Source organism: Mytilus galloprovincialis, chromosome 6 (genome assembly GCF_965363235.1).
Source record: "Mytilus galloprovincialis chromosome 6, xbMytGall1.hap1.1, whole genome shotgun sequence".
NCBI lineage: Eukaryota > Metazoa > Mollusca > Bivalvia > Mytilida > Mytilidae > Mytilus > Mytilus galloprovincialis.
This window is the reverse complement of record NC_134843.1, coordinates 77,856,712-77,870,698: the sequence shown is the minus strand read 5'-3', so window position 1 is coordinate 77,870,698 and position 13,987 is coordinate 77,856,712. Positions and strand designations below refer to the sequence as shown.

Sequence of the window (13,987 nt, the reverse complement as noted above, 5' to 3'; positions counted from 1 at the left end):
AATACTCCAATAAGTTGTTTGTATGTGTTAAACATGCTGGAAAAGATATTTTGAAAATTTTGCTTAGCCATGGTATTTTGACCCCCCTGCGGTATATTACTTAAAACCACAAATTAAAAAAAATGATAGCCAATAAGTTGTAAATTAGATTATCTGCAATACTATTTATCAAAAACAGGGGGTTCAATATACCGCAGGGGGGTTCAAAATACCATATGTGAAAAATGACCCCGGGGTCAAAATACCATGCGGTATAATGACCCCGGGGTCATTTTACCGCATGGTATTTTGACCCCGGGTTCACTTTTTAGGGGGTTCAAAATACCATATGACACCGGTTACCGGTAACGGAAATGAACAAGATCCGGAAATCGTAATTTTTTCAAAAATAAAAAAAATCGGGGCGGGAAGATTTCAGAGGGGCGGGCGGGGATGAAAATCTAGCAATTAATTTTAATTGGCCTAATGATGCTAGTGCTCAAGATATGTGCCTTGTATAATCAACCAGATGCTATGCAGTGCACAGCTTTATATGACCGCAGAGTTTGAACCCTGAACAGTTGGGTCAAGTATGGACACAATATTTAAGTTTGATACAGCTCTGAATTTGGATTGTGATTATATAGTTTACACAACATAGGTTTCTGACACAGAATGAATGTGGTCTAAGAACTTAAACTTAAAAATTTTTAAATTGGACAGTTACCTACATGTATTATGGTCCATTATCAAAAATCTAAATACATGGTTAGATTCAGCATATCAAAGAACCCCAGAAATTCAATTTTTGATGAAATCAAATAAAGTTCAATTTTGGACCCTTTAGACCTCAATGTGGACCAATTTGATAACAGGGCCCAAATATCAAAAATCTAAATACATGTTTAAATTCAGCATATCAAAGAACCCCAAGAATTAAATTTTTGTTGAAATCAAACAAAAGTTTAATTTTTGACCCCAATTTGGACCAACTTGAAAACTGGGCCCATAATCAAAACTCTAAGTACATGTTTAGATTCAGCATATCAAAGAACCCCAAGAATTCAATTTTTGTTAAAATCAAACTAAGTTTAATTTTGGACCCTTTGGACCTTAATGTAGACCTGTTCCAGACCATATGAGTATTTGGACCGTACGCATACGGTCTGGACCGTATACGTATACTCGTATGGTCCGACCATACGCGTACGGTCGGACCGTATGAGTATACGTGTATGGTCCAGTACGAGCTGATTATACATGTTATTGGATCATATGAGTTAAATTTAAACAAACATTTATCACAATCTTTATTTCAAGTTGTACAAATTGTTATTATTACAATTAGATGGATAAAATGAACAAACGAACAATTGAAATTAAATATTTGTTTAATTGTATATCTGAATCCTATTTTGGTACACTCGCCCAATGTGACACAAGTTACGTAATATTTTTTACATTATCATGTTTGCAGTTCATGTATGTTCCTTTGCATTTGCATTTTTTTTGTAAAGTTGCTAAATATTCTAAAACAGTTGTCCTCCCACATTATGTTTACTTTGATATCTTCAATTTCAGTGATCATAATTCAATTAATGTATTACAGATCGACATGCTAAATACAAGAGATTAACATATTTTAAATTACAATTAGCGTGAATTTAAAAAAAAGTTAAAATATAAAGTTTTTATTTCAATCAAAATTGAAATATTTTATATTAATTTGAGAGTTAAGTTATGTTGATCTGTTATATGCATCTGGGTCTAATAAACTTAACCAACTTCTTAATATAAGTCAGACCGTACGCGTACGGTCCGACCGTATGAGTATTTTGAAAAAGTATGCATACGGTCCAGACCGTACGCGTACGGTCCAAATACTCATACGGTCTGGAACAGACCAATTTGAAAACGGGATCAAAAATTAGGAATCTACATACACAGTTAGATTTGGCGTATCAAAGAACCCCAATTATTCAATTTTTGATGAAATCAAACAGTTTAATTTTGGACCCTAATTCCTAAACTGTTTGGACCAAAACTCCCAAAATCAATCCCAACCTTCCTTTTATGCTCATAAACCTTGTGTTAAAATTCCATAGATTTCTATTTACTTATACTAAAGTTATGGTGCGAAAACCAAGAAAAATGCTTATTTGAGCCCTTTTTGGCCCCTAATTCTTATACTGTTGGGACAAAAACTACCAAAATCAATCTCAACCTTCCTTTTGTGTTCATAAACCTTGTGTTTAAATTTCATAGATTTCTATGTACTTATACTAAAGTTATGGTGTGAAAACCAAGAAAAATGCTTATTTGGGCCCCTTTTTGGCCCCTAATTCCTAAACTGTTGGGACCAAAACTCCCAAAATCAATCCCAACCTTCCTTTTGTGGTTATAAACCTTGTGTTTTAATTTCATAGATTTCTATTTACTTAAACTAAAGTTATAGTGCAAAAACCAATGTGTCTTTGGACGACGACAACGTCACCGCAAAAAAGCGGTCGTATAAAAACAGCACATATTCATATAACAGAAATATTATACTTTCCAATAAATAGCAATTTTGTGAAACTGTTATATTTTCGGGCCAAAAAAGGGGTCTTAGTGAACCTACTCCTTTTGAAATATCAGTATTCCAATGGTGTTTAAACTTTTAAGTACTCCTAATTGCTGACAATTAAAATTTTATGCATTATTAGAATAAATAATATGTGAATTTTTAACCAAAAATCCATTCATCTGCACAAAACTTACTTTAAACATTTTGGAAATTGAATCCTTAAATAATAATATATGTCAGGATGATAAAATGCCTCAACAAACTGCCTTATATTGGGTATCAAACAAGAATGTGTCCCTAGTACATGAATTCCCCATACCCACTATCAATTTCTTATGTTCAGTGGACCTTGAAAAGGTGGTAAAAACTCTAATTTGACATTAAAATTAGAAAGATCATATTATAGGGAACATGTGTACTCAGTTTAAAGTTTATTGGACTTCATCCAAAACAACCTCGATCAAAAACTTTAACCTGAACTGGGACAGACGGATGAACGAACGGACGACAGAACTACTGCAGGAGCTATTTGACCAAAAAGGGTCTAAATATAAATTCTACCACTGCATCGAATGTAATACGATATTTATCCACTCAAGACAGTTAAATATATAAAATTAAGTGGATAAATATTGTATCACACAAGATTTGGTGATGGAATCTATTTCTCTAATGATTTTTAAAAAAAATACATGCATACTTATTCCTTCTTTTCAAATGATCTGCAAAAAGATGGGTTCTTTATATGTGACGTCATAAGACATGGTCGCCTTTTTTTCATGCTGTACAATAAGAATTTCAAGAGCAAAGTAAGAAAATTTGACTTCATAATAGAATTTTGACCAATGAAGAACTGAGATCAAATGAACCACACATTGATTAAATAAAAACAATCAACATGTCGGGAAAAGGATAAATTGTGTAAGAGTTAGAGAAACAAGTACATGTATACCTAAATCCACATAGTATGTTAGAAAAGAAGTAAAACCTCCAATTGCTTTATACAGAGAATAATTATCTTCAAATACTACACAATTTGTTATCTTAGAACATTTGTCCGTGATTTGTATTAATCTGTTACCTAATAATTCAGCTGACATCTGCATATCTTCACTCATTTTAAACACATCACTCAGAGCTATTAAGGCATCTATATGGTAACCTTGTATTTGTAAAATATTCTACAAAATAATAATATATATGAATTTTTATGGTGATGTAAGGAAAAATATCTTTTATTTGAAAAGAAGATATAGGTACAAAATATGTTATCTCTGACAGTTACAACTTACAGACAAAATAAATAGTTTGTATTTGTACACGATTACACGCATTATTAGGTCCAAGGACACAGTTATCATCCTTTGGTTTTCGTTGTCTACAAATATAGTGCCTAGTGTAAAAAGTGTATAACTTGCAATTTTTTTTCATACACCCTCATAATTTATTTCTTGATATTTCATGCATAAAATATTAAGTAAGGGGTGAAATTACATGTTAAAAAATTTTTAGACCCCCTTAACATAGATTTGTCAATATTTTGAGTTAGAGCTGGTAGACTTTTCTATAATTTTGATATAATTTGTCCCACAAGTAGTACACTACACAGTAAAAATCTTTATGAAATAGAGCAGAATGAATTTGAACTTATTGTCTAAAAGAAATGCACTATCAAATAACTGTGTTCCTTGGGAGTCTCATTGGGGGTTTTGATCCCAGATCCCGCTTTCTGTTTTGTCAGATTCCTGTATCCCACTTACACTATGTACATAAGCAATTTTATTTTTTTTTGTTATTTCCCGTGTCCTGCTAGACTTCATTTCCCATTTTTATGGCATAATAATTTGACTTGCAAGTGTCACGCTTACAAAAAAAAATCGACACTCCCGCGTCATGCTTAGGCCCCAATGAGACCCACTTCCTTGACCTGATATCTTCATTAATAATAATAGGTATTATATACTTAGGCCAATTAAAACTAATTGATAGATTTTCATCCCCGCCCGCCCCTCTGAAATCTTCCCGCCCCGATTTTTTTTATTTTTGAAAAAATTACGATTTCCGGATCTTGTTCATTTCCGTTACCGGTAACCGGCGATAATTTCGTTTCATGTAAAATTTCCTGTTTCAAATTTCGGTTTTCGTATTTCTTAGAGTATTCTTACTGAATGATTAAGTCAATATATATTCTGCTGATCTATGATGACAACATCATTTACCGAGAATAGAGATTGATTACGAGAAGGGCATGAAATATTCGGGTAACGAGTAATACGCTGTGTTCAAGGACGCAAATCACCGCAAGTCACACCTTCGGCTTCGATCTATTTTATTTATACAATGACTTTGTGTCAAGAAATTTGGACTGTGAATGAAACCCAAAAGCGTAAGAATCGTGGAACACATTTGACTGGAATAAAGAAATTGGCACGAGCATGAATTTTTTAGATTGGTGACCGTATATTGAGTTCAGAAAATCGACAAACATACGCATTTTTAATTTATTAATTTTAGCAAGCTCTTAGATTAAGAATTAGCCATGTCTTTCGTTTTTTGTAGAAAAACCAGCAAACATTATCTTTCCCAATACCCATGATAGAGTCATTAAACAACTTTATGTTCTACATTGTAACTATATATGCAGACCAAGCCTATTATTTCAAAACCGTTTTATTCTGTACTTATCGTACTAGTACTACTAGCATTGCATACCAATGCATTTGCTTCATTTTATTAGGACAACAAAACATTGCTTAGAAAGAAATACATTTGATGTAGGTAGTCCAACTGAAGAGAGCATTTCTCCACATTTCTGCTGTGTTCTATAGAATAGGTTTCTAAAGCGGCAATTACATGTAGAACAGTGGTTGCCAAATCATACATATTTATGAATTTGAAAAAGCGGCACCAGCATATGGAGTATATGTGTCTCAATTGATACGTGACTCTAAATCTAGCTCAAAGTAACAACCTTCTATCATTACCGAGCTGAACAAAGAAATAACATGACGGGTGTTGTACTACGGTGCAGGTAATGCTTACCCTTCAGGAGCATTTGATTTCACTCCTGGAATTTAGTGGAGTTCGTGTTGTTTCCTACTTATTATTTGTAACTGTTGATGTAAATGTCTTTAAGTTTTGGTTTTACGAGTCTCTGGTTACTCCTTGGTTTTGATTGTTATTGTCTTATATAAAATACTTTATGGATGTATTTACATGATATAAGTTTATTATTATACTGCATATATGAATAACACGTGACAAGAAGGTTTCATATGAAATAAAATTTAAAAAATAAAATCCTCCCACCCGCCCCATTTTTTTCAAAAATTTGGATGAAAATCTACTAATTAATTTTAGTTGGCCTTATAATGAAAGAATACATTTTTATACATGTTGTCATTTAAGTCTATACAAATTTCCCATGGGGCTTAAATTAAAATATTGTTTGTTTGCCCTTTACCGACCGACCCTAAAAATTCGTTCCGCCTGAAAATCTTTTATTTGTGTTTACAAACAAGATTTTATTTTATTTTATTTTTTGTTCCTACCAAAATTCTTATATTTGTATTTCCCGCTCAAAACTTTTTTACCGGAATTCTTGGGTTTTATCTTTCTCGTATAAGGTCTAGTCCGTTTGGTATCACGTGAGCGTTTGACATAAATGAACACTTGCATTTGGAGTTTCAAAGCATTTGTTTGAAATCAATGTTGAAAGCTTTGAAATCATGATTTAATGAACGTTACTCTGTATCTTTATACTTGAAGAGCAGGGTTCATTAAAAAAAAATTCGTCCAATACTAAATTATCAACGTGTGTACAAAATATTTTGTAAACAGACTTTGTATCCTATGTAGGGATGGCGTTTGGTGGTCCATAGATTAGGATGATTATGTTAACGATGCCTTCGACCAGCATTGATATATTCTGATTTATATCTGAACCAAAAGTCTGTAAAGGGGAGAATATTTGGCAGTAAAATCGCCAAGTTTTTCCATACAGATCATTTATAAATGCGATGTAAAATACGTGACAAAGTCAATTGAGTTTCAAGGATGTAGCATTTTTATTGAAAACACAGGCACACACGAAAATTTAAACACTCTAGGGACTTTTCTACTAGTAATGTTCAATGTATATCTGCCCGGATATATTTTACCAGGACAAACTTATCTCTTACAGAAAAACTTTAGGTCTATAGGTAAGCGTACAAGGTACATAGTACAGAATATAAGTGCACGTAAAAACTCTTAAAAATTCCAGGTATGTAAACGTTTAAAATATGCAGCACAGCCCTATATTTTGATATTTGAAAAAAAATTGTAGTGCATATGAATTAAATTCACATTCTACATGATATTTTTTCTTCTTCAAAACTTGGGACTATTATACTAATAGTCCTAGAAACTTATTAGCAAAAACATACTTAAACAAAAGCAATACAGACAAAAATGACATCATGCAGATTTTGTATCTATAAAATAAAATATTATACCAACCTACCTACCCATGACCAAAATGTACCGAGCTAAGTTATTTTTTGGGAAAGAAAAATAAAATATTTTACCTACCTACCTACCCTGTTTCAAAACATAGGGTCGGAAAAGGGCAAACAAACAATATTTTAATTTAGGCCTGGATCATCTCAGATACATTATGATACAAAAACTACATATAAAAGCTCATTCTTGTATCGGTATTTTGTTATGCATGACTCACGGAGACATACTATAATGTAATGAGTGGTATGGATGTATCACCTGTCACCTGTCACTATTTCAACATCATGATTTAAAAAGACTAGAAATTGAGATTGAACAACTATAGGTTACGGTTCATACAGTCTTCAAAAATGAGTAAAGCCCGTTTGTTTATTTTCAAACTGCTATATATATATATTATTTGGGTTAAGTATAAATATTAAAAAGAAGATATTGTATGATTGCCAATGAAACAACAAAGAGATAAGTGTTTATTTACATACTGCTATATTTTGTTGGTTTAGAAATTATTTACATACTGCTTTACTATGTGGGCTAAGAGATTTTTTACATTCTGTGGGTTTTGAGATTATTTACATACTGCTTTATTCTGTGGGTTAAGAGATTATTTACATACTGCTATATTCTGTGGGTTTAGAGATTATTTACATACTGCTACATTCTGTGGGTATAGAGATTATTTACATACTGCTATATTCTGTGGGTATAGAGATTATTTCCATACTGCTACATTCTGTGGGTTTAGAGATTATTTACATACTGCTATATTCTGTGGGTTTACTTATTGTTTACATACTGCTTTATTCTGTGGGTTAAGAGATTATTTACATACTGCTATATTTTGTGGGTTTACAGATTATTTACATACTACTATATTCTGTGGGCTTAGAGGTTATTTACATACTGCTATATTCTGTGGGTTTAGATATTGTTTACATACTGCTATATTCTGTGGGTTTACAGATTATTTACATACTGCTATATTCTGTGGGTTTAGAGGTTATTTACATACTACTATATTTTGTGGGTTTAGAGATTATTTACATACTGCTATATTCTGTGGGTTTAGATATTATTTACATACTGCTATATTCTGTGGGTTTAGAGATTCAACGGCCTCATAAAACTGGAACTGAATTTTTTGGTAGTCTTTACTGTGCTCAAATATATAATACTGGACACCATTTCTAGTTTCTTTTAATGTCATTGATAAACCTAGAAATATAAAGTAATGTATTTTTTATGATTACATACATACAAAACTGTGAATAATTAAACCATTTCAAATATTTCTGTTAGTTTGTTTTGTAGTGACAAATATTACATTATTAATTTCCTTTAATACAATTGTAAACACATTTTTACTTTAATGTTTTTCAAAAAAATTTTTTATTAATTTGTTTTCCCTCTTATTTTTCATTAATATTCATAAGATAAATTATTATTATTTGGACAGCAATTTTTCATGGATATCAAGAGAACATGTTAACAAGATTTTCTCAATCCACTCAAATTGGAACCCATGACAATTAATGAATCCTTAGTATTTTAATGTGTTACCTGTCTACCAGCATCAATTTAAAAAGTTAAACTGATCACCATGAAGTATTCATTATGGAATAACAAGATATGTGAAGACACACTAATCAAAGTTGATCAACTGGAACCCTTCAGGAAACAAAACTTTCTTATTGCTACTTATGTTTACCTATTTTGCCAATTGGTGGCCAGGTATCTTTGGGAGTTGACATCCAAGTTGCCTTCTTCCTAGCTCGTGCATGTCTTGGTTGTCGTCTACTACAAAATACAAATAATAGCGTAATGATAAATGTAAGTTCAGATGATAACAATTTTCAAAAAGTATTTTCTTTTCACACCATCATAGATACTGGTATTTTTTAAAATTGTCTAAATTATTTTTTATCAGAGATTAAGAAAAGAACCAATTGACTATTGTTTAACCAAAAATACAATTATGTGAAATTGCAAAGGGTTATTGCAACATTTTAGATTAATAATCACAACACTTAAACAATTGCAAATGAATTAAAGTTTTCATGTCACACATAATTATTGATATGATTTCTAGTGATGTTAGCTTATGCTCTTACAGTGTATCATTCAACATTAAGACATAGATAGAAAAAAATGTACCTCATTTCAGCTTGAACAACTCTTGAACCAAAAATTCTTTTCATTTCATTATCTGGGTTCAAATTCCTGTAAATCAAAACAAAAAAATTCAGAAATTTACAATCATCCTGTGATATGCTGTATATTTATTAAAGAGTTTACAAATGGGAGTTGTCTCCCATTCATACACACTTATACGACCGCAGAGGTCGAACAGTTGGGGCAAGTATGGACACAACATTCAAGCTTGATACAGCTCTAAATTTGGATTGTGATCAAACTGTAGACATATATATGGGTTTCTTACACCAAAAAAAAAATGTCAAGATCTTACAAATCTATTGCACAATATTGTAAAAGATTTCTTCTTCAAACTTTTAAAAAATTTGAAATTTGAGAAATTTGGAAAAAAAAAAATTGAAAACTACTACCACCCCCCTTTTTTTCAATAAGTCAAAAACCTTTCAGTTCTTTATACATAATTTACAAGAAGTGTAAGGGAGGTTAATCGGATCATACCCAACATTGTATGTTAAATGTTTTTGAATTACCTCCCTTACACTGCTTTTGAATTGTCTAAATTGTCCATTGACCAGAAAAACTGAATTTTACCTTTATTTGCCCCTAATTCACAAAAAATTTTGAGCCATAACCCACCAAAGTCCATACTAACTATCCCTTTATGGAATGGAAACTTGTGGTATCATTTCAGAGAGATTCATACACTTAAACACAAGATATTGTTTGAAAACTACAAAAATGCTTATTTTGGGCCCCTTTTTGGCCCCTAATTCCAAAACTATAGGGACCATAACCCCAAAAATCAATCCCAACCATCCTTTAGTGGTATCGAACCTTCTGGTAAAAATTTATAAAGATCCATTGACTAAAACTAAAGTTATTGTCCAGACGCAGACGACGACATGATATCATTCATACGACACAAAAACAAATTTGCGGTCGCATAAAAATTACAATGTAAAACAAGCAGAGTCCAGAAATAATTTCATACAGTAAATGCTAATCTTAAACGATGTGCTTCAACTTTTTGTGTTTTGTTTGGGCTTTTTGCTGTGCTTACAATTTTTTTATACCTTTAATCTGTATACAATACCACATATTACAATGGATGAAATAAAACTTGTTTCACTCTAGCAATTGTTTATGTCCTTTTGACTAAAAAGTGAACTTTTCAGTGGCTGTCTTTAATCATATTGTAATATTATATATTCTTTAGGGTAAATAGTGATTTTGATGGTAATGATGCTAATCTATGATAGTGACTTTTAATCTCTACCAATTTTCTACATTCATAGCAATGTAGAGAGCTCAACATGTTGAAGTACATGTAGACAGTTGTCTATTGTTTAAAACCTTATGTTGATGTCTGGATGTCTTTTGACCTGTTGTCTTGTTGGGATGCTGTCTCATTGATCTTTATCTCCCAATCTTCATTACATTCACATTACTTAAAACATGGAATTTTCATGATTGTTATTTCCTTTTGTTTTGGGTGTTACGGTTCATGCATCTAACATTTGCCAATTGATTTTGAACTCCACTTCAATTCTATTGATCATGTGACTTTCTACAACCTATTTGAGAAGGGGTAAATTTTTAACAATATCTACCAAACAGGCAAAAGAGTTCCAGCATGGATATTGCCACATTTACAGTTATTTCTAATATTCAGTTAAAATAACAACTAGTACTTGTGTTCTACAGTCAATAAGGCTTTCATGCTTGATGTTACAGTTGACTGCTCAGTGTCTTGTATGTGTATACTTTTACTTTCTCCCAGAATTCTTTCAACTTCCTGAAGTGATGCATCAATTTCATCCATGGTTTCACCATGTTCAACTTTATCTTCAACTTTTTCTTTGTTCTTCTTTTTCTTTTTCTTCTTCTTTTTTTTAGCACCTTGTTGCGGAATGTCTTTAGGAACAACATTTTCTATATCATTTGTTTCTTCAATGTCATCATTCTCGTCATCATCATCTCCAAGCTGTAAATAAACAAGATAGCTGTCTTATTTTCTTTAATTTTAAGACATAGAAAGAGTTTTTTTCAGGAGATTGAATTTAGCTGTTAATATGGTCTGTTATTCAAATTCAAATAGCAAATCAAAAAAGGTAATTTTTTAAATAATAATCCTCTTTAAATTCTTCTATAAGAAAATTTTGCACTTAAGCAAGCTTTGATATTACAGTCTGAAAATGGTCAGTTCTCTAAGCTAGAGGATGTCATAAAGTCAATAAAACAGTTTGTAAAAATTAAATGAAATTTAGTTATTGCGTGCAGATAATAGCAATATGCGTAGGTAAATGAAACTGCTGGTAACTGACAGGTCCTCTATCAGAAGAGGTTGAACATGTACATAGATATAGGAAGATGTGGTATGAGTGTCAATGAGACAACTCTCCATCCAAATAACAATTTATACATGTTATGGCTATTTGCAAATCTGGGCCAGTTGATCCAAGAATCTGCAACGCTGAGGGTTGATCTACAAAATGTATATACATCATACAACAATCATTTTTTCCATCATTGTCTATTGTGGCATCAGTTAATTTCTATTGTGACAGCAAAATTTTACGGGGAACCTTTAACATGTCCTACATGTATAATGGCAGACAAATAGGGACAAGGTGCATTGTACCACATCTTCTAATTTATATAGAACAAAAAATTCTGTAATTAATAAATTCCGTACAGATAATTATTTCCTCAATGGAATTTATATTTTTTGCATACTTGATTTGCATAGGATTTTCCAATAAAATGCTGATAATATGCTTTATAGTATTAATGCATTGTGAAAAACAAACTAATATTAATATTTCAAGTCAGATATTCTTATGAATATCCTTTTCATATTGGATACAAATTTTCTTAAGACTGATGCAGACATTTCGACAAAGCTTTTAAACTGAGGTACTAGACAGGCGTCTAGTGGTCATTATGAAATTTTGGAGTTAAGGGGGTGCCTTCAAAAGGAGGAAAGGGACAAGTTGTTTAAAACTTGTTATGTTTTTAAATCAAAGATCACTGGAATCTGAACATGTGTCTGACTATTGTGTTGATGCATTTGCCACAGTCAGGTTTAATATGGGGACGAAGTCCCCAATTATAGTAGAAAAATAAAAAAAATAAAAAAACTGGAAAATTTCCCGAACTTTTCATTCTACTAATGAACTCAAAATTGTTAACTTTTTTTCTGATCTATTTCCTGTTCCGGTTTTCCCCGCATTTGCGCAGAAATCTACTTTCTTTTCCGGTCTTGTTTACATGAGACTTTGAATAAAATATATATTTATCAGTCTAATAAAATATAAGATTGGAACTCAATACAAATTCATTTTTAATAATTGTTTGATATGAAAAAAACGTTACCTGTTGAAAGTGTTTCTTTTGTTTACATTGAATATGACATCATAACTTAAAGAACGTCACAGCTAAATCCCTAACAACAGAACCAAAATCGGGAACGTAACGGTGTTTCACATCTTTGAATTAAAAAAAAATACATAGACTTCGTCCCCATTCACAGGTTATGCCTGCCTCATATTAAGTCTGAGATTAATCTGACGTCCAACGGCTGTTTTGCCTGTCTGGCAAAACAGCTGTTGGACGTGGGTCTCATTGGGGTCTAAGCTGACATGGGATTGCTGATTTTTTGCAAGCATGACAGGTGAAAGTCAAATTATTGTGCCGTGAAAACATGAAATGAAGTTTAGCGGGACAAAGGAAATTAAAAATAAAATAAGAATTGCTTTATTATATATTGTTATTTGCAGTATACCTCATAGTCAAATGTGGGAGTGCTTAATTGCTTTGTTTTTTATTGGGTTCTTTTTGTATTTTTTTGTATTTTTGTATTTTTTTTTTTTTTTTTTTTTTTTATATATTGACATTTCTCTGCACAAACTACTAATGCCTCATGTTTGTCTTCTCAAAGTGAAGATAGTATCATACACTTACTGGGTGCACTTGAGTCATTTTCAACATAGTATTCATTGAATAATAATACATTGCTACTATTTTGTTGAGTGTATTTTCTGTGTTATATTATTTTATTTTATTATTTTTATAACACTTGTTACATATCTTTACTGTGTGTGTATTGCATATGTTATTGTTTATAATAATATTGTCTGTATCATATGCCCTCCTGGGGCCCTAATTTGGTAAATAAAAATATTCTATTCTATTCTATTCTATTCTATATACATGATATAACATAAATAGTGTAAACGGGATACAGCTGGAATCTGACAAAACAGTAAGCGGGATTCTATTCTATTCTATTCTATATACATGATATAACATAAATAGTGTAAACGGGATACAGCTGGAATCTGACAAAACAGTAAGCGGGATCCGGCATCAGTTCCCCCAAATGATACCCCCTTGGACGTCAGAGTAATCTCGGCCTAATGTTTAATGTTCATAATGTTTCCTTTACCAGTGCAAAAGGGTTCACAACAGCAGTCTGAGTTTTCTCGGGACTGTCTTCATCATCTATCTCGTCATCAACAGACAGAACTTCTAATTCTTGTCTACCATGAAGTTTGCGCAAAGCCCTCGATGACATGTTAAAAATAAGACCAAATACTTCAGATGTTTAGCGAGGAACTCTTATGTCAAGTTCCACATGTTCAATGTTTACAATTTGTTGAGAAACCGGAAGTTACACACTGCGGGATATTCAATGTAAAAGCTTTAATATGTAAAATTGGAGAAATCAGCCAATAATACTAATTATTTACATTCTTGCAAATGTTACAAATTACATTCTTGCAA

General features: G+C 31.8%; 1 protein-coding gene across 1 annotated transcript in view; it reads right to left on the bottom strand.

Moving 5' to 3' along the window:
* LOC143080393 (ribosome quality control complex subunit TCF25-like) overlaps positions 1-13,886 on the bottom strand; it is a 32,053-nt gene extending 18,167 nt beyond the window's left edge. The window contains exons 1-6 of the mRNA XM_076256227.1: positions 13,650-13,886; positions 10,894-11,186; positions 9,203-9,268; positions 8,757-8,845; positions 8,133-8,263; positions 3,627-3,726 (exon numbers count right to left, since the gene is read on the bottom strand). Coding sequence (XP_076112342.1) covers positions 3,627-3,726; positions 8,133-8,263; positions 8,757-8,845; positions 9,203-9,268; positions 10,894-11,186; positions 13,650-13,778 — 808 coding nt within the window. The 5' untranslated portion in view covers positions 13,779-13,886. The remainder of the gene's footprint in view (positions 1-3,626; positions 3,727-8,132; positions 8,264-8,756; positions 8,846-9,202; positions 9,269-10,893; positions 11,187-13,649) is intronic.
* Between the last annotated feature and the right edge of the window lie 101 nt (positions 13,887-13,987).